We start from the raw sequence: 26,479 nt of genomic DNA, 5'->3' as shown, positions 1-26,479 counted from the left end.
TGTGACTTATTAGACTAGAGTAGTTTCTTTAGCAAGGTGTGACGCTGGAAGGTGGAAGCCACCATAGAGGTGAAAATGGCCATACTTTGTCAATCATATCATGGTGAAAATGTCTGACACCTCAAGGACCTTCCCTCACTTTCTGTCCCTGACACCTCCAGGACTTTCCATCACTCTCTGTCCCTGATACCCCAAAGACCTTCCCTCACTTTCTGTCCCTGACCCCTCCAGGACTTTCCCTCACTTTCTGTCCCTGACACCTCAAGGACCTTCACTTACTTTGTCCCTGACACCTCCAGGACTTTCCCTCACTTTTTCTCTGGGACCTCAAGGACTTTCCCTCACTTTATTTTCCCAAAGTCTTAAAGGACTGAGAACCTTAATTGAATGTTTATTACTGAACCTCAATTTGTCATCCGAGTTCTACAGTGGTTCATAACTGCAGAAACATTTTCCACAGACCATAAATACCTTTGTGTACAGTTAATATTTATACATTCATGAGAGAAGTAGGAAGCAGCCATTGTTTACCTCTGTCAAAAATGTATAAAAATGATAGTTTCCTGACTGCAGAGTGGATATTCTGTCTGCAACGGTTTCTGAGACCTTGACCTGCAGAAAGTGGATTAGGTTTTCTGACTTTCGTTATATACACTTCTATTCCAGGTGGGAGACTGTTGTTGTATCCAGACTTCCAGTGGTACACAGGCATCCAACATTTCCTATTCAGGAGTGGCAGCCTAATATTTCTCATGACATTTATCTGTGGGCAGTGCTGCCGGGAGAGTCTGCTCAGAACATGAACAGGTTGGCTTTGCCAAAAATAAAGTGCATGTTAACAGGATAACTCTATTGAGATGTGATATTTTGATCCCTATTGCAAGTAGATTTGCACAAATGGGAAATTTGCCAGTTGAATACATTAATTTTGTGAGCTAAATACACACCTAAAACAACCAGTCTGATCATGTAGGGTGCAAATGTGTGCCTTGACATCTGCATATCTCCCAACTTTTAAACATATGAAAGAGGGACCCTTAAGCCACGCCCCTTTTAGGTCTCATGATGTCCCACCACAGCCTAATGCTGGATGCACACGATACAATTTTCTTATCATAGAGACTGATTGTGCAATAATTTTTAGCATGTCCAATCTGCTTCCGTCTCTCTGCATAGCAGCAGCATTTCTTCAAACTGGCCAGCCACTGCCATTCTGCAGCCCGGGACTTCATAGTAAAGGGTCGGGTTGTGGGACAGAGCCTCTAAAAACAGGACTGTCCCACCAGAATTGGCACAGTTGGGGGCTATGATTGTGTGATCTGCCAGTTTGACAAATGCTTATCCCACTGCTATTTGTTTCACTGCAGTTAACATTTGTCTTCTGCTTTTCCCCATCCCTTCTCCATAGGTCATAACAAGCTGTTCAGTACAGGCTAAGCAGCATGTCTGTATGTCCACTGGTAGCCTGAATCCCCAAATGACTGCTTGGGTCAACAGGTTTCTTCTTGCATCTGTACATTTGCTTTACACACAGCCTTGTGCTGATGTAAACACATTGATAGCCACAGCCCTCTCCCGTATTTTACCCCTCCAACCAGAGCAGTAATATGGATTGTCATTACTTACATTACTGTCCTTTAAATTAGTGTGTTCTGTGGAAGAAGTAGAAAATTGTGAGCCTGGAAATCAGCAGTTTGTTTCCTTCTCCTGTTTGTATGGTTATTTATCTTACCTCTTTGCAGCTGTGTGCGAGCCATACGTATACTGTATTGTATGCATGGCTGGTAAACCTCCAGTTCAAAAGCTGCAGTCACATGAGTTTATAGAAGACAACTGGGCGCAGGAAATGGTGCACACTAACCCGTGGCTAGCTTTCAGGAATAAGCGTGTGTCTGCATAAGGATGGCCAGGCTAACCAAAACTGCTTCTTGACCATTGGCTGCACACTGTTGCATTTTGCACTAGGTTTGACAGCCCTAGTGTAAGTAAATCTTGTAAATCCAGGTGTACATAAAGGCTACAGAACCATTATGGGCCACTGCTGTGCTGTCCCAGTAAGGATTTGAAATGTCCATGTGTGATCAGTGTAATGAGTATTTGTGGCTGTGCATCCAGCCAGAGTTGCCGCATCTTCAGGCTCTGACCTTTTCACGGCTCGTTATAATCAGACGTGGCTGTGTCAGTAACGCCTCCTCACAAGGATATCTCCCACTTTAATTGTGCTCCTACCCCGAGGCTGAGATTAAAGGGCCGATTCATTTCCTTACCTCACATCCCTGGGGCCTGTACACGCTCCTTCCATCCTCCAATGGAGGCAGGCACTGAAGGCAGCACTAGCTCTATCTGATTAGATTGCTAGCTTCTCTGACTCTTGAGTGGGTGACTTTAATATGCTGTGACATATTCTTACCGAATAGAATGGGTCATCGCACAAGGTCACCGCAACTCAGGGGTCTCACAACACATCTGTCAATCGGGGCTGCGGTGGTCTCTGAAGGGGACAGAACAAATGAAGATATTAACATATTTATGGGTTGTAGGCACATACTGGAGATAGCACTACTGTGACCTGGGTCATTTCACAAGGACAGTTGGGATATGTCATTGTCTACGCTGAAGCTGAATGATTGTATGTATAGAAATTGCTCTGGCTACTCCAGCCTTGCTGCATAATAAGCAGTCTAATGGCATGAGGGCATTTCACCATAAGCAGTATGTCTAATAACACAGCCAGTTGTTTAGGGCAGTGAGGGCTGTTTTGCTAGATTGCTGTGTAAAGGAATAAGTGTAATAAGAGCATATTGTGTTATTGAGGCCTGTGCTGGGTATTCTCTGCCAGGGACATAATCTGATTATTGCTCTCACTATTTAATGCCGGTCTGGGAGGCAGCTGGTGATGTTTTAATGAAGCTGGAATTGTATAGTCGGCAGCGCAGGATAATCAGAAGCTGCAGAGTCAGAATCAAATTAATAATTCATGTCATTAAAGTGTGTAATTAATTCGAACAGTCCAGATGAGGGAAAACCTTTTCAGCTTTAGAAATGTATCCCGAGGGTTTGGCGAGATGTGCCAGGCGGACTCGCAGTCTGGGGAGAGGTGGGGGTGTCTGGTGGTTAAAATAAATAAATAAAGGAGCCTTATCCAGGTCCCTTTGTTCCCGACATTATTTCATATGTATGACATTCCTTCAGTTTGGCCAGACGCTTACTGCTTCCCTCCATACATCATTGTCATTTTGTTTCATTTGAAGTTGCGTTTTTTCTGCAGCGTGGCCTTTTACATAAATAGGCAAAAAGGGCACATGCCACGGTCCCACCAGTAGCGGGGTTAAACCAGCAGGCATGCAATTAACACAGGCCTTGTATGTGCCATTTATAACCGCAAATTGGAGCCCATCAGACATGCATTACTCATGGTCATCCTGCATATAGTGAGCATCATAGTGAGCTCTCCATAGAAAAGTCATGAACGGTCATTCACACTACAGTGGCTTTAGGCTGCATTTTCTGCCTGAGGAGAGGAAGGTCTGAGGCAGTGGTCACACTTGCCAAAAATTGTGTGCGTTTTTTGCAATGTGAAAATGCATATAATGCTTCCAAATGCGCAATCGCACATAATGCTTCCCAATGCGCAATCGCACATAATGCTTCCCAATGCGCAATCACACAATCGCACATAATGCTTCCCAATGCGCAATCGCACATCATGCTTCCCAATGCGCAATCGCACATAATGATTCCCAATGCACAATCGCACATAATGCTTCCCAATGCGCAATCGCACATAATGCTTCCCAATGCACAATCACACATAATACTTCCTAATGCACAATCACACATAATGCTTCCCAATGCACAATCGCACAATCACACATAATGCTTCCCAATGCACAATCGCACATAATGCTTCCCAATGCACAATCATAATTCTTCCCAATGCACAATCATACATAATGCTTTCCAATGCACAATCACACATAATGCTTCCCAATGCACAATCGCACATAATGCTTCCCAATGCACAATCATACATAATGCTTCCCAATGCACAATCACACATAATGCTTCCCAACGCACAACTGCACATAATTTACTTTGTACAGCGCCACGGAACATGTTGGCGCTTTATAAATCAATAATAATAATAATGCTTCCCAATGCACAATCATAATTCTTCCCAATGCACAATCCTACCTAATAAAAGCTAAGTGTCGCTGCGTCCAGCAGTTTTGTCCCTGTGTTCCAGGATTTTTGTTACTGCGCATGTGTGCAGTAACTGACAGCTGGGACCAGGGAGCTGGGCGGGCGAGCAAGGTGGGTGCGAGCGAGCGAGGTGGGCAGGTGCGGGTGCGCGTCTGCATCAAGCGCACGCTCGGCGTGCGGCGGTTGCGTGCGCACTGGCCGCGGCGGCCGTAAACCTAGAGCCCGTTTTTAAACGGGCTGGGTCTACTAGTCACACATAATGCTTCCCAATGCACAATCACACATAATGCTTCCCAATGCACAATCGCACATGATGCTTCTCAATGCACAATCGCACATAATGCTTCCCAATGCACAATTGCACATAATGCTTCCCAATGCACAATCACACATGATGCTTCCCAATGCACAATCACACATAATGCTTCCCAATGCACAATCGCACATAATGCTTCCCAATGCACAATTGCACATAATGCTTCCCAATGCACAATCACACATGATGCTTCCCAATGCACAATCACACATAATGCTTCCCAATGCACAATCGCACATAACGCTTCCCAATGCACAATCGCACATAACGCTTCCCAATGCACAATCGCACATAACGCTTCCCAATGCACAATCACACATGATGCTTCCCAATGCACAATCACACATAATGCTTTCCAAAGCACAATCACACATAGTGCTTCCCAATTCACAATCACACATAGTGCTTACCAGTGCAAATCACACATAATGCTTCTCAATGCACAATCACACATAATGCTTCCCAATGCACAACAGCACATAATGCTTCCCAATGCACAATCCTATATAATAATTACCCAGTGTTGCTGCGTCCAGCAGTTATGCAGGGTCCCTGTTATAACAGCTGGACGGGACCAGGGAGGAAGGTGGGTGGGTGGACGATTGTGTTCGCGCGGCGGGTGCGGGTGGCGGATGCGGACGTGCGCATGCGCAGTGACTGGCGGCAGCAGTAAAAAGACCTAGAGCCCGTTTTTAAACAGGCTTGGGTCTACTAGTCATGCATAATGCATCCCAATGCACAATCGCACATATATAATTCCAGCAGGTGTGATAAATTTAATAGATTTTGATTAACTTTTGAGTAACTTTCAGATAAATTCTGGCTCTTTTTTTCTATCAAAAGTATGATTGGAGCACAAGTGAATGTGTCAGCCAAGGTAGTTATTGATCAGCATGTCCTTGTACTGCACCAAGAATTAGAAAATCAGCAGAGCAATCGCACAATCAGTCTTTCAGGAGAAATCTGAGGGAATTTGATTAGGCATTAACAATCAAAGTACAGCAGTAGCATACAATCAGGAGCTGCTTTTATTGTCCATGCTTGGCTCGCCTATGCTGGGAATACAACATACAATTTTCTGTTAGCTTTTTCTGTTAAGGTACATACATACGTCGGATTTTCGTAAACGACCGGTCGTTTGGAAGTCAAATCGGGCGTGTGTACAGTCTGTCATTCAGCTGATAAGACTGGACTTGAGCGATCCGCCTGGCCAGATTTGACGTTCAAATGACCGGCCGTTTACGAAAATCCGACGTGTGTATGAGCCTTTAGATTTTCTGTTAGATTATCTCTGGTGCATTGTCTTCTGTTATCTCCTGCTGAGCAGAACAATGCTTAATTGCTAGGCAGATAGATGGTTAGATCATTTCCAACATGTTGGAAATCATCTCTCCGGCAGGTAAATCTAAAGGCGCGTACACACGCCTGATTCCTGCAAACAACGGGTCATCAGATCCGCCCCGCGGGCAGGAATCGGGCATATGTAAGCGCCTTAACAGAAAATTGTATGGTGTATTCCCAGCATAAAGATGACCATACACATATAGAAGGCCACCAGATTCAACCATCAGATAGATCCCTGTCAGATCAAATCTGATCTGAGAGGATCTATTACTGCCACACAAGGCATAGATTCAGCATAAAATCAATGCAGTGCAAAGCTATGGGATTGTTTTCACCAAGAATCGATTGAACAAACGATTGCTTGGGTTGCTCGCAGCATTGATTTCTGGCATTGTAGTGATCTAATCTGCTGGATATCGATGGGAAAAATTAATGTGTTTGATCGCCTTATGGGAGAACTCCATGAACTGTAATTGGACTGAGCATTAAATAGCAATAATATTTCTCATTTATAACTTTAAAAAAAATGTTTTGTGTTTTTCTTTAGCCAACAGGCCGAGTCTATTTTGAGTCAGGAAAAAAGGAAAGAAACATATTGTTTATGCTACAGCTTCAATAGCAATGGTGTTGTTTTAATTACAAAATCCAGTCTGTGTCTTAAGGCCCGTACTCACGGGCTGCAAATGTTGCCTGTCGCCAGCACACGTGAGCGTGTGGGCGACAGGCCGGCGACAGCTTCTCGCCAGGTCCCTCCGCGTACACACGCGGAAGAGGGACCAGCGGCGAGGCGGAAGCTGTCGCCGACGTTCCTCCTCCCCCCGCCGGAAGCTCCATTTGATACAATGGAGGTTGCTGTCGCTAGTCCGCGTACTCACGCGGACTAGCGACAGTTGCGGGGGAGGTGCGGCGGCGACTGTCGCCATGCGATTGAAACTTTCAATCGCATGGCGACATGAGCGGCGGGCGACAGTTCGGGGTGCGCGCGCGTGCGACGGCCCATACTCACGGGCGACCTGTCGCCGCAACACGCGCGCGCCGCGTGTTGAGGCGACAAAAGTCCCTCGTGAGTATGGGCCATTAGCTGTAAATGGCTACTTACTGCCTAAAGCCTTCTAGCAACATACAAGGACCATCACCTGGCAGGGATCAGAACTCAATCCCTCCAGCAAAGACTTTATCGGCAACCGCAGCCAAGTTTAAAGGACCCCTGAACTTAGAGGAGTATGGACGCTGACATATGTCCTTATTCCCTGCCTCCAGGATTTATAGACATAGACCCTGAACCAGCATGCAGATTAGGTGTTTCTGGCTGAAGTCTGACTTGTTTCAGGTGTGTGATTTAGACACTACTGCAGCTAAAAAGATAAGTAGGGTGCCAAGTGACTGGTATTGTTTAAAAGGTAATAAATATGGCAGCCTCCATATCCCTAGAAGTACAAGAATATTTATTTAAAAGTATTTTTGAAGAGACAAAGAAGTTTCAAGACGATCTTACATTTTAATGTATCAAAGAGTTCACAAATCTTCAAGCGAAATCATCTTTGCAAACAACATCCCATTATCAAGTACCAAAGACATATGTTGAAATATGCTATTGTTTAAAAAGGTGACAATTGCATATTTCAACATAAGTCTTTGGTACTTGATAATGGGATGTTGTTTGCAAAGATGATTTCGCTTGAAGATTTGTGAACTCTGTTTTTACAAAAGAACTTTTTGATACATTAACATGTAAGATCATCTGGAAACTTCTTTATCTCTTCAAAAATACTTTTTTTTACTATATATCCTTGTACTTATATGGTTATATTATTGGTATTGTAATGCACCATTGAGGATATGGTTTTTAGGTCTCCCAATTCTTCCAATTACAGCCTCCATATTCCTCTCAGTTCAGGTGTCCTTATCCTAAGATGAAAGTTCATAGAGGTGGTGGAGGACACACTCCAATCTCATAGCCGTTGTAAGTCCTCTACCCACTTCCACCCCTTCAAAACTACTATTGAGTGAACCTAGCTTAACACAACAGGATGCGTGGAGAAACTTCTGAAAGGCCATTTAACTCCCCCATGTACATACTGTGTTCAACAGCAGAAAGAAGTTTTCAGAAATATTTCTAAATCTATTGTAAGCATGCAAAACCGGTATTCAGTCATATTTAATACCCATGAGTTCCCATAGGTTTATTGTCCGCATACCTGTCCAATATGAGTGTATAGGTCTGAACACTTTGGTGGCTTAGTGACGAATATCTGTAGTAAAATTCAGTTGTGTTGGCTTCAAATGTCCAGCTACAGGAAGAGCGTAATTCTGTGACTGGATGCTTGTGACCCAATTTATAAAGAAGTGTAACCTCCATACCAATCGCTGCCTTTGTTCACCTGTTATTAGATTGCCATACTTAAAGTGGTGGCCACTAGGAGTCAGATAGCCAAGTTTCTTTCAAAACTACAGCAGGCAGCTAACTTATACATTTTTGTTGTTTTCCTCATAGTCACTGGAACTGGTTCTTCTGTACTTGTGGTAAATATATATATATATATATATATATATATATATATATATATATATATATATATATATATATATATATATATATATATATATACACACACACACAATAACAGCCTCCATTATTTTTTGTAATTACTAATTGCAAAAATATATGTAACACTTCCTAATATGGTGGTTTTACAGTCTCTGTAGTATGCCAGTAGTTAATGTGAACATGGGAAATGGGTTGCAATTCTCGGAGGTGCATAAGGAAAGGTTAGCCCCTGAGGAAGTGTCATAACTGCAGTGTACCCAGTGACTGAGGCTGCCCAGTTGTGGAGAGAATATATTGTGCTGAGTCTTGACACAAAGAGCCAAAAAGAACATAATGGAAGCTAGAAGGGGGCGGATAAAATATTAACTTTTACAAGAAAAGTCAAAATTAACATAGTATTCAGCAGCCAGTATCTTATGAACTTTCCATTTTCATTTAGTTTTCACTGCAGGGAACCTTTGTGTTGCATTTTATTACCATATGCTCAGTTTGCATTGCTCATGTTTGTAACAGGGGCACTTTAACAAAAAGAAGCTGATTTTTAAGATCCCCGACAATTCCCGTGCAAAGTACTGTGATGGCTTGAACTCTCGTTCACACTCATCATGTGACGTTGTATATGTCCGCCGGCAGGTAGATGAATCAGGGTGCGCTCGTCATCGTGGGTCATCGCTACCTTCTTGCCTTGGGAGGGGGGTATTCAGCTTAAGATCTGGCCTAAACACACAACATCTTGCCAGACAGTCCAGCAGGCTTATTTCTCAAAGAAACATTCATTTGCAATATTTTAGGGTTTCCTGATTTAAAAAAAAAAATCTGTTTTTGGAATTACCCCTGACAGATACGTTAAAGAGAATCTGTATTGTTAAAATCGCACAAAAGTAAACGTACCAGTGCGTTAGGGGACATCTCCTATTACCCTCTGTCACAATTTCACCGCTCCCCGCCGCATTAAAAGTGGTTAAAAACAGTTTTTAAAAGTTTGTTTATAAACAAACAAAATGGCCACCAAAACAGGAAGTAGGTTGATGTACAGTATGTCCACACATAGAAAATACATTTATACACAAGCAGGCTGTATACACCCTTCCTTTTGAATCTCAAGAGATCATTTGTGTGTTTCTTTCCCCCTGCAGCTATCTTCCACTGAAGTGTCAGGCTGTTTCTTCCTGCAGAGTGCAGACAGCTCTGCCTGTATGTAATTCCTCAGTATGTGAAAGCCCAGCCAGCTCAGAGGAGGATTTATCCAGCTTGTAAAAGATAAGAGAGAAGAGAGAAGCTGCCCTAATCTAAATAATACACAGGCAGTGTGCAGAGAGGGGCCTGGAGGGGGAGATGCATCACAGAACCACAACACTGAAGAACTTGGCAGCCTTCCAGACACAGGCCGACAAGTCTGACAAGAGAGAGATAAGTTGATTTATTACAGAGATGGTGATAGTAAAACGTGCTGCAGTAAGCCAGAACACATTAGAATAGCTTTTGGAACTTGTAGGATGATAAAAAACAGGATGCAATTTTTGTTACGGAGTCTCTTTAAACAAAAATGATCTCTCCCTTCCCACTCCCAGTTATATAGTATTAAAAAAGTCTAATTAAAAATGCGTAGCATGCTTATGTGATCACTGATCTCAGTAATCCTGTTAGGTGTCTGTAGTAAGAGAAATACCTTTTAAAGAGAACATGAAGTGAAAGGGATATGAAGGCTGCCATATTTATTTCCTTTTAAACTATAACAGTTGCCTGGCAGTCCTGTTCATCCTCTGCCTCTAATACATTTAGTCGTACACCCTGAACATGCATGCAAATCAGACAAGATTAGCTGCATGCTTGTTTCAGGTTTGTAATTCAGAAAATACTGCAGCCAGAGATCAGCAGGACTGCCAAGCAACTGGTATTGTTTAAAAGGAAACAAATATGGCAGCCTTTATATACCTCTTGCTTAAAGGTAACCTAAACTGAGGAGGTGGATTTTTCCTTTTAAAATAATACCATTTGCCTGACTCTCCTGCTGATCCCGTGTCTCTAATACTTTCAGCCACAGCCCCTGAACAAGCATGCCAATCAGGTTCTCTGACTGTAGTCAGACTGGATTAGCTTTATGCTTGTTTCAGGTCTGTAATTCAGCCACTATTGCAACCAAAGAGATCAGCAGGACTGCCAGGCAACTGGTATTTCAGCAAGGCTTGGTGTACAGAGGCGCCAGAGTAGAATAAAAACGTTTAAAAACCGTCTAAAAGAGGGGGATGTTCAGGTGGACTTACCTCCCTCAAAAATATAAAACTCAATTGAGTCACAATATATCAATACAAAAATATTTTATTGAACTCAACTTAGTGCAACGCGTTTCGCAGGTGTGGTCCTGCTTCATCAGGCAAACAGGAGTATAACTCAATGGGTCTAGATGCAGAAGTGAGCGCTCACTTCTGCATCTAGACCCATTGAGTTATACTCCTGTTTGCCTGATGAAGCAGGACCACACCTGCGAAACGCATTGCACTAAGTGGAGTTCAATAAAATATTTTTGTATTGATATATTGTGACTCAGTTGAGTTTTATATTTTTGAGGGAGGTAAGTCCAACTGAACATCCCCCTCTTTTAGACGGTTTTTAAACGTTTTTATTCTACTCTGGCACCTCTGTACACCAAGCCTTGCTTAAATCTTGAGTCCACCCTCGGTGGAGGGGTGCTACCCTGTTTCCTATCTACAGAGAGCGACATCTTAAAAACCTGAGTGGGGTCAGGTTCTAATACTCCCCACCTGCACTTGAAGTGGTTGCCTATGGGTAACCCATGTTTGTGAGTATATCTAAATATTTTGCTTTTAACCACAACCAACTTAACAATACTACACCATATCGGGCTCTCGATTTCTCTTTGTTCTTCCAGGCAACTGGTATTGTTTAAAAGGAAACATCCATATCCCTCTCAGATTAGGTTTCCTTTAAAGAGAGTCTGAAGCGAGAATAGATCTGCCCCACGCGTGTCTGTCAGACGCGTATCTCCACCTCTCCCCCGCCCCTCTCAGTCTTCCTTCACTGAGAGGGGCAGGGGAGAGGCGGCGATGCGCGTCTGATAGACGCGACTGGAGGCAGGGCTGCAGCCGTTAGCCCTGCCTCCAGGAAGGGCTAATCTACGACCAACCTAGCGACCAACTTTTGCAGGGGGTGGGTTGGGGGTGAAGGGACCCCCGTTTAGCCGCGGGATAGCGGCGTTTTAGCAGGGGCACATGTGCCCCTGCTATATATGAGAGCTGAAGCGAGATTTAGTCTCGCTTCAGTGTCTCTTTAAGCTGGTAGTATACTATTAAACCGCACCACAGTTCATCATCGAGATCAACATTACAATCAACATCTCCAAGAACTATCATTGCGGTTCTTGCAGTGTTGATTGTAATGTCATTCAGTGTGCCTATGGAAAACACAATTTTTGCCCAATACCATGTTTTTGTCTAATCGAATGTTCAATTGGGCAAAAAATAATATCGTGTATGACCAGCTGTAAGAAGAGGTGGTGAGGCTTATGCTTCATACACACTTGAGATAAAAGTCTTTGGAAAAGGCAAGATCACAGACCAATTTTACCCCCTTCCATGTAGTATGAGAGCCATACTCTACACAGTATATTCTATGGAGCTGAACTCCCCATCAGATAGAAATCTTTGCAAGATGCTGCACACAAAGATGCCCGTACACATTCAAAAGATCATTATCTGCAAAAGATCGTTTCCTGCAAAAGATCCGTTCCTGCAAAATGCATTCATAGTCTGATATCTGCAGATCCTCATACACACCTTGTTTAACAGACAATCGTCTGCAGATCAGATCCACCAGGATGGATTTTCAGATCTGCAGATGATTGCCAGATATGCAGATGAAGTCTGTTAAACAAGGTGTGTATGAGGATCTGCAGATCTCATAGACTATGAATGCATTTTGCAGGAATGGATATTTTGCAGGAACAGATCTTTTGCAGATAATGATCTTTTGAGTGTGTACAGCATCTGTGTGTGCAGCATCTTGCAAAGATTTTATCTGATGGGGAGTTCGGCTCCATAGAATAGACTGTGTAGAGTAAGCTCTCTACTACATGGAAGGGGGTAAAATTGGTCTGTGATCTTGCCTTTTACAAAGACTTTTATCTCAAGTGTGTATGAAGCATTACTCCCACCTCTCCCAATCACAGCTCAGGAGAGTGGTATAGCCAAGGGATTTGTCAACCCCTCTCCTATTGGAGACAAGTGAGGAGGTTGGTTCTCTGGCCTCCCAGTCTCTGAGGGTAAAAAGCTGGTCATTTTGTGATCTCATTGCGGATCCTACAATTAAAGGACAACTGTAGTGAGGTATATATGAAGGCTGCCATATTTATTTCCTTTTAAACAATACCAGTTGCTTGGCAGCCCTGCTGGTCTATGTGACTGCAGAAGTGTCTGAAACACACCATAAACAAGCATGCAGCTAATCTTGTCAGATCTGACAATGTCAGAAATGCCTGATCTGCATGTGCTTGTTTAGGGTCTATGGCTAAAAGTATTAAGGGGCCCATACACTGTTCGATTTCAGCCATCGATCCATTCTATAGAAATCTATTCTTTAAAATCTATTAATCGATCGTTTTGCGGCTGATTTCGATCGATTTGATCTATCTGACAGGATGGAAAATCTAGGTCGAGCTGATGCTGGCAGCAGATCCATGGCCCATAGACTTGATTTGGATCTAATGGTCCAATAATGCATTTAGGGCTGGTGCACACCGAGCGGCTTTTTCAGCGTTTCTGCAGCCGCTTGCGGCTGCGGATCCGCTTGGTCAATGTATCTCAATGGGGTGGTTCACACCAGAGCGGGAGGCGTTTTGCAGAAACGAATCCTCCCGGGGTGAGGCATTTTTTGGATTTCGGATGCGTTTCTGCCTCAATGTTAAGTATAGGAAAAACGCAAACCGCTCTGAAAAACGCCTGTTCAGAGCGGTTTTGCCGGCGTTTTTGTTACAGAAGCTGTTCAGTAACAGCTTTACTGTAACAATATATGAAATCTACTACACCAAAACCACTACACAAAACTGCAAAACGCTAGCTGAAACGCTACAGAAAAATAAGAAAAAGCGTTTCACAATCTGCTAGCATTTTGCGGATCTGCTAGCGGGTTTTGGTGTGCACCAGGCCTTAGATCGATTTCCTATAGATTTCATTCTGTGCATCCTAGTGTGTGGCACACATCAGATTCCTGTCAGATTCCACTTTACAGGCATCTGATAGAAATCTATCTGATGGTCGAATCTGCTGCAAATCAATAAGTGTATGGCCACCTTTTAGAGGCAGAGGGTCAGTAAGATAGCCAGGCAACTGGTGTTGTTTAAAAGGAAATAAACACAGTTGTCCTTTAAGTTATTTCTGCACTTTTTTTTAAATATAATTTTTTATTGTTAAATTAGTAGTTTTAGAGGAGGTTTGTAACATAAAAATACAAAGCAGCCTAGAGAGGGGTTTTGAGTGGTTAAAGTCAAGAAAGTAAAGCAAAAGTAGCAGAAGTGAGGGCATAGGGAGAAAAGCTACCTACAGGCATTCTGTATTCTACTGTATATGGGAAAATGTGATTTGACTGCCATAAAGCATAAGCTATAATTGTACATACCAGTACATGTAGGCTCGGCTGATTCCTCATGTCTTTTTCTAAGGATGGGGAGAGGAAGATAAGCAGACAAGTAAATATAGCATTGCAAGTTGGGAAAATCCATCCCAGGCCAGTCATTTTTCCTGGTGTGGGGTCATGGCTGACAGGTTAGGTGCACCTACAGGACTCCAGTTGTCTGTATGACCATAAACAGCCAGATCACCCAACAACCAGTGAATGTCTTGCAGGTAGCTGAAGACAAAATTTACTTTTACAAAATTTACATTTCTTGATCACGTTATATCAATAGTTTTATTAGCAGCATTGTGAAGGTGTAGTCAGTAAACCGTGAAATGTGATTTGTGTAAATATAAGTCCTGCTTAGTTGTTTTTCAGCCTGACTGTGTTTTTGCTGCCTGACTCTGGTGGTGTTGTTGTCTTGCTGCTTTTATGCTGTATTACAAGCCTGGGCTCTTCTATCCCGATATCTCCTCCTCACCTAGCCTGTAGCATCCATGCCATTCAGAAGCCCTCATCTGCTCCAGATGTGGCTTAATTTACTGCGACTCTACTAATTACTGTAATTAAGGATTAATTACTGTTAATTACTTTCACATAAACTCAATGCCAGTCAAAAGTGCATAGCCTTGTGAAAGCTGCCACACACATATACACATGATGCTGAATATTACCCATAGCAGGAGAGAGGGCTCGGGCAGCTGGGAAGCAGTGTCACTTCGCTGTCACCTCTACATGTCTTGTGCAGTGACTGGTGACAAGGAGGCTTCCCCCAGTGTCTCCTCTGAAATGCCAGGAAGCTGCCTACCTTTGCTAACAAGACAGTTGCCATTAAAGAGCCCACACCAGCCAGAGCGCAAGACTCCAGATCCGGTGTGACAGTCATTCAATCTGGTGGCTTCCTGGAGTGTTTTACTGATATTTATAAACAGAGGCATCCGTACCAACAGAGGCTTGTTTAATTGCAAATGACAAGATAGGTCTGTCTGATTCTCCAGACCAGCTGTCTATGGACACTATGAAATCTGAATGATGGTGTGAAATTCCTCCAATGGATCCTCAATAATGTGTAATAATTAAATGGCACCAACCTGTAAATTAAAACAAGTGACAGGCTTTTATTGAAATTGGAGGAGGCAGGAACCATACCAGAGAAATGTTATCATTAGTGTTCCCAAGACATAAGCTGGGGCCAACTGAGACCTCTGGTGGATGAGGGTTTGGAAGTATTGAGTCACTTGGCAATAGGCACATCACTGGCAGTAATTCTACTAAAGGTGCATGTGTGATTAGTTTATCACCTGATGTGGCCATTTTATGGTTCATTTGTGCTATGTCCCTATTCCTATACATGCTTTACCGCTGGGCAGTGCTACATGCAGTTGTTACTTATGACAGTGGCATGACTCAGAATCCGGCAAACCTGTGTCTATACCCAGGAAGGTCATGCAAGTGCATTATTGCTTTCCAACACAATCCCAATTAATATACTGTTGAGCAGTGCTGGCTATAGGTGGCTTGTTCCGTTTTCTGTGCAGCACTCTGCAGCCTGTCTGACACTGATGACTTGTGACTTTGCGCTTTGTCTAGGTGGTGTGTTAGTGTTCCAAATCTCAGCTAATCAAGTTGTTTATCAAATATAAGAAGTGTGAGCCTGTCTGGGGAGGGGATGTTGGAGTGACGAGAAGGATGTCTGCACTTGTATATGTGTAACGTTTCTGCATCTCCTGCTGGTAAAAACTAAGCGGCGCTTATTGACTTTTGCGCTGCTTAGTTTATGGCATTTTTGCCGTCTCCTTCTTCCTCTTGCTCCATCTTTCCTTCTGCTTGTTCTTCTGTTCCTTCTTTCTCCTCCTCTTTTATCTCCCTGCTAATCCCCCGTCTCCCTCCCTTCTCCTTTCTCCTCTGGCTGGATATTTTCCCAGCAGACGCCAGTAATACAGTATGTAGAGCTGTGCCCCAGCTCTCAGCATGCAGCAGACCAAATTATTCTCATGTATTCATGAAAAGCTGCCACCGATCCGTCCCTAACACAGAAATGGCCTTTGTTAGTGTTTCTCAAGTGGATTGGCACAGAGAGCGACCCATGCAATTTGGCTTCAAAAGAAACAAAAGATTTAACCGCGTCACCTCAAGGAAATTTTATTCCTAACACACAAAAAAATACAGATATAGCAATTTGCCTAAATTGCTAGGCTTTTTTTTTATTGTACAATTATGATTTCTACCTTCTTTTTTGACAACAACATGAAGAGTTTCCTGCAGGCAGCGGCCGGCCTGTTCTGCGATGTTATTGTCTTCAGATACGTGAACAAGCGAGTGGATAATGACAGGAACAGAGCAGCGATACCGGCTGGGGGAGTGGACAGAATTTGATTCATTACAGAATCTGTCTGCACAATGGAATAAACAGCCAAACATTATATATATATGTGTGTGTTTTGTGTACTGTCTCCATTTCACACGCCAAAACAGAGATTGCTAATATTTTTCACACAAGGCAGTCTTAAGGTGGCCATACACTGGTCGATTTGTCATCAGATTCGACCAACAGATAGATCCCTCTCTGATCGAATCTGATCAGAGAGGGATCGTATGGCCTCCTGCAAACAGATTGTGAATCGATTGCAGCCTGAAACCGATCACAATCTGTGGAGCTGCAGCTGCCCCCCAACCTCCAATCCCCCCACCCCTCGCATAAATTACCTGTTCCGGCCGGCGCGAGTCTCCTGGTCCTTCTTCTCTGCTCCGGGCTCCAGACCGTTCCTGCAGCTACTGAACTTTCTGTCCAGGGGAAGTTTAAACAGTAGAGGGCGCTCTACTGTTTAAACTTCCTGCCGGGACAGGAAGTTCTGTGTAGCAGCAGCCGGTCCGGAACCCAGCGCGGAAAGAAGACCGCGGGGACTCGCGCCGGCCGGAACAGGTAATGTATACCAGCTGTATTGCGTCGGTCATCGGGCATTCGAACGCCGCTATCAACGCACTCCCGACCCGCCAGCGATCGAGAGAAATCTTCCGCACAGAACGAATCGACAGGAACGATCAATTTCGGACGGAAATCGATCGTTCTGTCAGCGGTGTGCGCAGCGATTTCACAGCCAATTCGATCACTGTGATCGAATCGGCCGTATATCGGCGGGAAAATCGTTAGTTGTATGGGCCCCTTTAAGTCTGTTAATGTAATCAGGGTCTCCTCATCTCATCAGAAACTTTATTGTAAGCACTTGAGCTTAGAGTTTACCCACCACATATCAAACTTAAGGTGGCCATGCACTCGTTAGATTTTCAGCAGATAGATCAGCAGATAGATTTCTGATCTATCTGATGTGTTTAGGAACATTTTTTACTGGGAACAGATTTCCAATAGATTGAAAATCGATCTGATGGCATTTTTATGCGATCAGATTTCCATTAGGTCCAATGCAAAATGATAAGCAATCTCAACAGATCGACCTAGATTTTCCAGCATGTCAGATCGATTAAAATCTATCGAAATCGGCCGCTAATCGGCTCAGTGTATGGAGCCCTTTAGTTCAGATTTGAGAAGATCAAGGAAAGATTTCTGCTTTTTAAAACACCTGGTGGTGTTGTACTAAAGGCAGGGGTCATGGCTGACTGGCGGGCCAGGCAACAGAGATGCTAATCTTGCTTGATCAGAGGGATGTGTCTGAGCATTTTTACCCTTATTGGTCTCCTCCCGGTTCCAAGACCAAGCAAGCGATTTCCGTGTGTCGCCTGTATAAACACCACTTCAATTGCTCCTAAAAATGTCCTGGATTGTTATAATTGTTTTGTCCAGACCATAGTCTTACATTGAAAAGAGGTTTTTTTGGAGTGGCACAGCTTACCCGTGCAGGGTTGCATAACCTTGGGTGCTAAGACACGTCAATAGGAAAAATCCAGATAGGTTAGCACACATTTAAAAGCAGTAATGGTTTATTGCATTTGTCAATACAAGCTTGACAATTGTTTTGGGGCTCTGGTGGATCCCCTTCTTCAGAAAGAAAAGTGCAGACAAGTGTTTTTGTTATGTTTTTCTGGAGAAGGGGGGTCCCCATCCCCACCAGGGCCCCGTAACTATTGTCAAGTTTGTGCTAACCTATCTTCAGACTTTTCATATATAGCTAAATTAAAATAGTTTTACAGTAAAAAAAAAGTTTCCAGTGAGATAACGTGGGTAATAGCCCAATGTCCTGAGCTTCTTAGGGGCCTCCAAGTACATTGCTAACATGTAAATGTTGACCTAAAACCATCCTTGCTGAGAGAAACCACAATTCCATGTGAAACAGTTAAATCCATATAAGCCAGTGATGGCTAACCTTGGCACTCCAGCTGTGGTGGAACTACAATTCCCATAAGGCATTGCAATACTCTGACAGCTCTATGCATAACTCAGGGAGGCAGAGGCATGATGTGATTTGTTGTTTTGTCACAGCTGGGGTGCTAAGGTTAGCCATCACTGATATAGGCACTGGCCTCTGGTTATTTAGTACTATTGTAACTCTTGTAGTGCAGCTAGCACAGATTTTGCTGTAAGTACCCTGTGCCATGCATGCATTGGTTTGTTCCTATGGATATAATGGTAGTATTTGTTTAACCATATCTTTATAGTTAGTTTAGATTGCTATTCGGCCACATGCATGTGAATTTTTCAGGGACTGGACAGATTAAGGGTGGGGCAAACTTAAAGTCATTGTCTTGGGTGCAAAAGTATCTTGTTCTTGTCTTGGGACACCTCAGCCATCCAGTCATGTGCTAAAAATCATCAGAAAGGATCTTCTCTGCACTCGATTTAAAAGACACCTGAAGTGAGAAAAATATGGAGGCTGCCATATTAATAATGCAAATTGCCTGGCTGTTCTGCTGATCATCTGCCTCTAATACTTTTACTGTAGTCATAGACCCTGAACAAGCATGCAGATCAGATGTTTGAGTGGATTAGCTGCATGCTTGTTTCAGGTGTGTGATTCAGACACTGCTGTAGAGTGATCCTGCTGAGATCAGCAGGACACCAGGAAACTGGTATTGTTTAATAGGAAATATGGCATCCTCCATATAACTCTCATTTCAGGTGCCCTTTAAATGTTTCCCTCTGTCGCTGGCCTTTGCTGCCATTACGGTATCTGTATTTTTAGACTTCTCAATCACCTCATAATAAGGCCTAGCTATTCTATGGGTCTTCATAGTTATGTGCAGGACTGAGTGGGCACTAGAAATATCAATTGCAGTCTTCCCAGGAGATCAGTGTGGATTGCTGAGCATTTAAAGGGAACCAGAGACTAAGCACCCTCATGTATTTACCATATATATCAGTGGGAACATTAGAGAAAACACCTACCCTGCTCTCTGTTTCATTTTTAACTGTTCAGCTTGCTTCTAATCAGCCCTGATAAAATCCCCGACTGAGCATTCAGTCTGGCTTTGCTATAATGACTCAGCTATAATGATTGCTGAGCAGAGCCACAAGAGGGCATGCTTGGGCTTGAAAAGACACCAGAGAACACAGACTCAGCTATAATAATTCCTAAGCAAAGCCAGACAATGCTCAGTCGTGGATTTTATCATGCCTGATGAGAAGCAAGCTGAACAGTTAAAAAAGTAGCAGAGAGAAGGGTAGGTGTTTTCTCTAATGTCCTCACTGATATATATGGTAAAATACATGAGGGTGCTTCGTCTCTGGTTCACTTTAAGGTTTTTTTTCCCACTACAAAATGTGAAGCCCACAGGAAAAACGCAATCACTTTCCTGTACGTTTGATTTTTGGTGCAATTGATATATGCTCAATGAATGGAGCTGAACACTATCACACCAACAATGCAGTATTCAGTGTGTGAACTGAAAGCAAACTAGCTACAGGGTGTGCTGTAGAGAGATTATTGGGGACATCTAACCATCCCTTCTTATTTTGTATTCATCTTTATTGAGAGGAATGTGTTTTGTACTGGTAACTAAATAGGTGACTCAGAAAACTACTTAGATTTAACAGGAAATGGTGTGGTCGCTTTTTTGGACAGGGGTGTGCAGATCACAAGCATGGCTCACGTGTCACTTTAGGACTTGAATAGTCTATATTAAAAGCTGTCCCAGGAGCAGCCTTTCTTGCCCCTTTTATGCTAAGCTGTTGTCAAGTAAGGGCCGGCCCCTGAACAGTCTTCAATCTAGTATACAGAAGAAGGGAAGTGAGCTTTGGCTAATTATTTATTGACATATTCTGCTTGGGAAGGGGCATGAGGACTATTTACTTGTGATTGGAAGGTAGACATGGTGGAGAGGGGTGAGTACTGATTAGTTGGCAAATGGTGCTGGGTAAGGGGACAGAGTTCTGATGGATTTAGATAGACCTCAGATGTGAGGAAGTGGTGGTTAGTTATTGCTGGAATATAAAGCAAGGGAAGTGGAGAAAGTACTAGATCCAAGGAAGTGGAGTGATCACTGCTAGCTAGGTGTGGAGTGAGTACCAGTTGGTTGTGGGCTAAGTACCGGTACTGCTCAGTTGTTGATGAAATGCAGGGCTGTAGAAGGGGATGGAGTAGTGCTCAGGTGTGGATGAAATGCAGGGCTGTGGAAGAGGATGGAGTACTGCTTACTTGTTGATGAAATGCAGGGATGTGAATGGGGATGGAGTTGTGGATGAAATGCAGGGCTGTGGAAGGGGATGGAGTAGTGCTCAGGTGTGGATGAAATGCAGGGCTGTGGAAGGGGATGGAGTAGTGCTCAGTTGTGGATGAAATGCAGGCCTGTGGCAGGGGATGGAGTACTGCTTACTTGTTGATGAAATGCAGGGATGGGGATGGAGTTGTGGATGAAATGCAGGGCTGTGGAAGGGGATGGAGTAGTGCTCAGGTGTGGATGAAATGCATGGCTGTGGAAGGGGATGGAGTAGTGTTCAGGTGTGGATGAAATGCAGGGCTGTGGAAGGGGATGGAGTAGTGCTCAGGTGTGGATGAAATGCAGGGCTGTGGAAGGGGAGGGAGTAGTGCTCAGTTGTGGATGAAATGCAGGGCTGTGGAAGGGGATGGATTACTGCTTACTTGTGGATGAAATGCAGGGTTATGGAAGGGGAGTGAGTACTGGTTGTTGTGATGTGAATGAAATCCTTTATAAATCTGGCTGATCCTTGTGACATGCTAGTAAGTGAACCGATGCATTTCTATGCATGCCGTGATAATAGAAACAGAGACCCCTAGTGGAGGCTGCGACAATAAGCTCAAAACAATACTGAAGCTACATTGTAACACTGCCATCCATGCTTTTTCTGTGAGATACTAGAAAACTGATTGTGTTCACTAAATGAACAGTTTTGTCAGAACATGCAGAATTGTACCAGAAAGTTATATGTAACTTGGAGATTGTTCCATGCCAGGACTCCTGTGTGTGCTGTTACCTTGTATTTACTCCACTGGGGCCCGTTTATCAGAGCTGCTAATCCACTCCACACTTTCTGACTTTACAGCCTCACAGGTCTGCTTTTGCAAGGTTGTCTGTTCTATTTATAAATCTAAAAGTATATGTGGCCTAATAACTGCAAGCAGCCAGTATTTTTACATATGTAGAATGAGGGCTTAGCTTATCTGAGCAATTTAACCACTATTGCAGTTATAGGGCATTACTGAATTTATCTTTTTTTATGAGATTCGTGTCTGCATAAAGTCTGACTGAAAAATGGCTTCAAGTTTCCTCCTTTATGCCACAATCAGGGGTTTCTGTAAAGCCTCAGAGAGAAGAGTACCTGTGTTTTTTTAGTCTTCCAACCTATTGTTTCTGCATTCGTTCACCACTCTGTCAAGATAGCTGAAAGGTCCTCTGGACTGACACGGGAGTGCATAGTAGATGACTGAAAGCCCTTGGCAGGATAGCTGACAAGTGGCATATCTCTGAAGAATACTTAATTTCTGGCAAATACAGCGGTGGACTTACTTTGTGTATCTAATTGGGAGGTCTGGGTTCTGTAATGTGTTTTTCTTTATTGATCAGGCTGTACTTTAAGGTTTTACAATTTAAAGATTGCACTTTAAAGCTGTAGTTGTAAATGTATCATTGGTTCTCTGTACTCATGAACCCCTATCTCTCCTTTCCTTTCAGTGCTGAGTATTCGGGGCGCACAGGAGGAGGAGCCAGCAGATCCACAGCTGATGAGATTGGATAACATGCTCCTGGCGGAAGGCGTAGCGGGCCCTGAAAAGGGAGGCGGATCTGCAGCAGCCGCAGCAGCAGCCGCTGCCTCAGGTGGAGCCGGGTCAGACAACTCAGTGGAACATTCAGATTACAGAGCAAAATTATCCCAGATCCGACAGATCTACCACACAGAGTTAGAAAAATATGAACAGGTAAAGGATGATCTGAGGAAGATGAGTCTGTCTAGATGACCGTGCTGAAATACAAGATTGGGTGACCCAAACTGATAATATGATCTACGACCACACAGATTGTGATGCATTGATTTCATTGCTTTAGTTTCTGCCAGTGTAGTTTCACTAAACTTTTCTGAATACTGAACTTGAGGTAGACCGCTAAATACAGGCAGTGTTCTCCCCAGGCTCTTTTACCCGAGTGCTCCACCCCGCTAGTTTTGATAAGCACCCGGCTGTCATCGGCTCACCTCCTCCTATGCTGTAAGCAGAGTTGCTCACAGAAGCACTGGCCCTGCATTCTCTCATATTGCCCCACCCGGCTACTTTTTATTGCCACCTGTCTGGAAAAAAATTCTGGGGAGAACACTGTACAGGGCTGAAATATTGTATATGAGAAGACTATGGAGGCTAATATGGAGTCTAAAGAAAGCTAAAGGTGTTATTTTACTATATTGCCTCTAAAGTGGGGGGAAAATGCCTGTATGTCTTATGGACCAAAGAATACATTGTAGTAGGGCCAGCGCCAGGTCGCCTCACAAACTGTCTCTACCATCCCAAGCTAGCAGTGCTCCCCGGGGCCCCTGCAGAATATAGTGGCACTTGTTCGATGCACTCCTTCCTGTCTTCATTCTTACTGGTGCCCCATCATCATTACCCAGCAGCACGCACATACTTTTATACTGTAAGGGGCGCCAACAAGAATGAAGATTGCAGATACAGACAGGAGGGAGCATGCTGGGCAGATAGGTGAGTGCGCTCAGCTACCGCTACTCAGCTGGGGCCCCCAGGGGAGCACTGTTAGCTTAGCAAGGGGGAGATGCTTCATAAGATTCCTCTGCACCCTGAAGACACACTAGGTTTAGAATATTTTTCTCCTGGTCTACCTCCGCTAAACCTAGGTGTGTCTCGTGGTCAGGTGAGTTTTATGGAGTGAAAAGTATGACATATTAACAAACCATGCAGGAAATATTTACGATATTTACAGACAGCAGTATGGAACCCCTTACAGAAGGCAAAGGCTGCATATTATGCATCTCTGGCCAACAAAGTGTAACTACACGATGCATTAGTAAAACTATGTTGGGCCCATATGCAATTAACTTTTTCTCCTGAGAAAAGAAAATGCTCAAAATAATTTTGAGATGACTTTTTCACCTACTTTTTGGTACTTTTTTTTTTTAGCTTGAAAGTGATGGAAAGATATTTTAAATAAAAAATGAAAAATTATTTCTCAGGAAAAAACTCAGGTGAAAAAGTGAATTGCATATGGCCCTTGGTGTGCTATAAAGCTTTAGTTGGGCACAAAAAGTTCTGAAGTGATGCATTATGGGTTTGCTTTTTGGACACATAAAAGGGTTATGTAGCTACCTTTTTGTTGAGGGCTAGTTTCCATATGCGCACTTTCAGTGCAGGGTTGCACGTATTTTGGGGCAATTGCGCGCACGATCCCATTCATTATCATGAATGGGATCGCAAGTGCCATACCCGGGGGAGTCTCATGCAATGCAGAGCTGCGCCAACGCATGGCTCCTGCGCTGCACTTGTGGAAACAAGCCCTAAGGAGGGCCATACCGATTGTACATCGCAGGGGATAATGAAGCAGATAAAAAGACGTTTTAAGGCACCGACACCAGCTGGATTTAAAAATTAACTTGATTATCATTGAATACATAATTATATCAAATGGTTATTTTTGTTTCTTTTGGCTACATTGACACTGGGGCATTATCAGGGCCGGTTCTAGACTTTTTGCTGCTTGAGGTAAACTTGTGAGATGCATTCCCCTACTACCACCCCAATTGGAATTCTTGCACAGCACCCCGACAATTTGCACTGCGCGTTATAGCTGCGGTGAGCCCCCCAAAAAACACCCTCAGTATAGGTAGGTAGCCACTACAGGCCCCCAGTGTTAGTAGCTAGGTACATTTGCCCCCAGTATAGGTTAGCCAGGCACAGTTTCCCCCAGTATAGGTTGGCCAGGCACAGTCTTCAATGCCTGGTGCTGCCCCCAGACTTCTGCCACCTAAGGAAGTTGCCTCACTTGGCATCATGGGCGAACCTGGCCTGGGCATTATAGTGCGTTGAGTCAGGCAATATCACATTGCTAACTCACTGCAATTATATTACAAGATACAAGATACAAGATGGATTTATTCGCCAAGTACGGTGGTGCCGTACTCAGAATTGCTTGTGGTACACGTGGCTTAGGCAAAGTACACAATACAACAGTTATACATGTTACATATACAGCCAGATTACACATATTGACAAAACAAGTCAGGGGTCGGTGTTGTTGAGTAGTAGAACTGCCTGGGGGAAGAAGGAGTTCCTGCGCCTGGTGGTCTTGGAAGGGATAGTTCGGAAACGCCGACCAGATCGGAGGAGCTCAAAGAAGAGGCTGCCCGGGTGGGAGGGGTCACTAGAGATCTTAGTTGCCCTCTTCCTCATCCTAGCCGAGTGGAGGAGATCAAGAGGTGGCAGGGGCGAACCGATGATCTTCTCCGCCTCACTAATGATTCTTTGCAATTTGTGTCTGTCGCTGGCCGTTGCGCCGGCATACCAGACAATGACTGATGAGCAAAGTATGGACTCCGTGGTAGCAGTGTAGAAGCTGGTCAGCAGCTCCCGAGGCATGCCAAATTTTTTGAGTTGGCGCAGGAAGAATAGCCTCTGCTGTGCCTTCTTTTGAATTTTTATGGTGTTTTGCCCCCATCTTAGGTCAGTGGATAAGGTTGTGCCAAGGAACCTGACTGATGGTACTCTGGAGACCTCGGTCCCACCTATGTGGACTGGTGGGGGAGTGGGAGGATTTTTCCTGAAATCAACAATCAGCTCTACAGTCTTAGTTGCGTTAAGGACAAGGTTGTTGTTCTTGCACCAATCGCAGATTCTCTCTATCTCACTGCGGTAGTCTTGTTCTTGTGAACTTATACATTCACATCAGTGTATCAGTGTAGTGCAACAGAAAACTTTGGCATAGCGCATGGCATGCTGGACAGTACCAGACAACACGCGTGTGTACAGTTGTGGTGAACCTTGCTTTTCATGAGCTGTATGCTTCACTGTATACATTGCATCACATGTGTAATGTTCTGTGTAACTCCCCCCCCCCCCCCCCCCCACTGCGAATGCTTCGAGATCAGTTTTCTAAAGTCTCAAGAGATCCTAATCAATACGGATGAGTAAAACAAATTCTCTTAATACAGTATGCAAAATTGTGCTGATCCAGGAAGGGAAAGAAAATGAGCCTGTCAAAGCCTGCAGCTGCAGATCAGTTAGCTGGAGACTGGTTAATTGACTAGCAGCTTAAGGCTTTGGTTAAAGGACAACTGAAGGGAGCGGGGTATAGAGGCTGCCATATTTACTTTCTTTTAAACTATAAGCATTGCCTGTCCTGCTGATCCTTTGTCACTTATGCTAGGTACACACAATACAATTTTTTGGCAAATTTACTGCCAGATCAACTCCTTCCAACAGGTCCGATCTGATTTCCGATCAATTTTCTGATCGATATTTCCATAGAAGTGAATGTAAAATCGTTGGACCTGTTGAAAATAGTAGATCTGGCAGTAAATCTGCCAGAAAATTGTATCGTGTGTACCTAGCATAATACTTCTAGCCATAGACCCTGAACAAACCTGCAGATCAGGTGCTCTAACTGGATTAGCCTCATGCTTGTTTCAGGTGTGCGATTCAGACACTACTGATGCCTGAAAGATGAGCAGGACTGCCAGGCAACTGGTATATTTTAAAAGGAAACAAATGAGGCAACTTCCATATCCCTCTCACTTCAGGAGTCCTTAATTTACAACTGAAGTTGGATGGATATGGACGCTGCCATATTGATTTCCTCTTATACAGTACTAGTTGCCTGGTAGTCCTGCTAATCTATTTGGCTCTAGTAGTGTTCAAATCGCACCAGAAAATCTGACAACAATCTCAAACGCCTAATCTGCTGCAGGCTTGTTCAGGGTCTATGGCTACAAATATTAGATGCAGAAGATCAGCAGGACAGCCAGGTAAACGGTATTGCTTAAAAAGAAATATGGCAGCCTCCATATCCCTCTCACTTCAGTTGTGCTTTATTAA

General features: G+C 43.8%; 1 protein-coding gene across 5 annotated transcripts in view; it reads left to right on the top strand.

Annotated features, from left to right (window-relative positions):
* The window catches only part of LOC137521124 (pre-B-cell leukemia transcription factor 1), a 233,481-nt gene that overhangs the window by 157,838 nt on the left and 49,164 nt on the right, over positions 1-26,479 (top strand). For all 5 annotated transcript variants that reach the window (XM_068239962.1, XM_068239961.1, XM_068239960.1 and 2 more), the window contains exon 3: positions 22,122-22,366. In XM_068239962.1, the coding sequence (XP_068096063.1) occupies positions 22,122-22,366 (245 nt within the window). The remainder of the gene's footprint in view (positions 1-22,121; positions 22,367-26,479) is intronic.

This window comes from Hyperolius riggenbachi, chromosome 6, assembly GCF_040937935.1.
Source record: "Hyperolius riggenbachi isolate aHypRig1 chromosome 6, aHypRig1.pri, whole genome shotgun sequence".
Lineage (NCBI taxonomy): Eukaryota > Metazoa > Chordata > Amphibia > Anura > Hyperoliidae > Hyperolius > Hyperolius riggenbachi.
The sequence above is the reverse complement of the archived record's forward strand: the minus strand, read 5'-3'. Positions and strand labels throughout refer to the sequence as shown.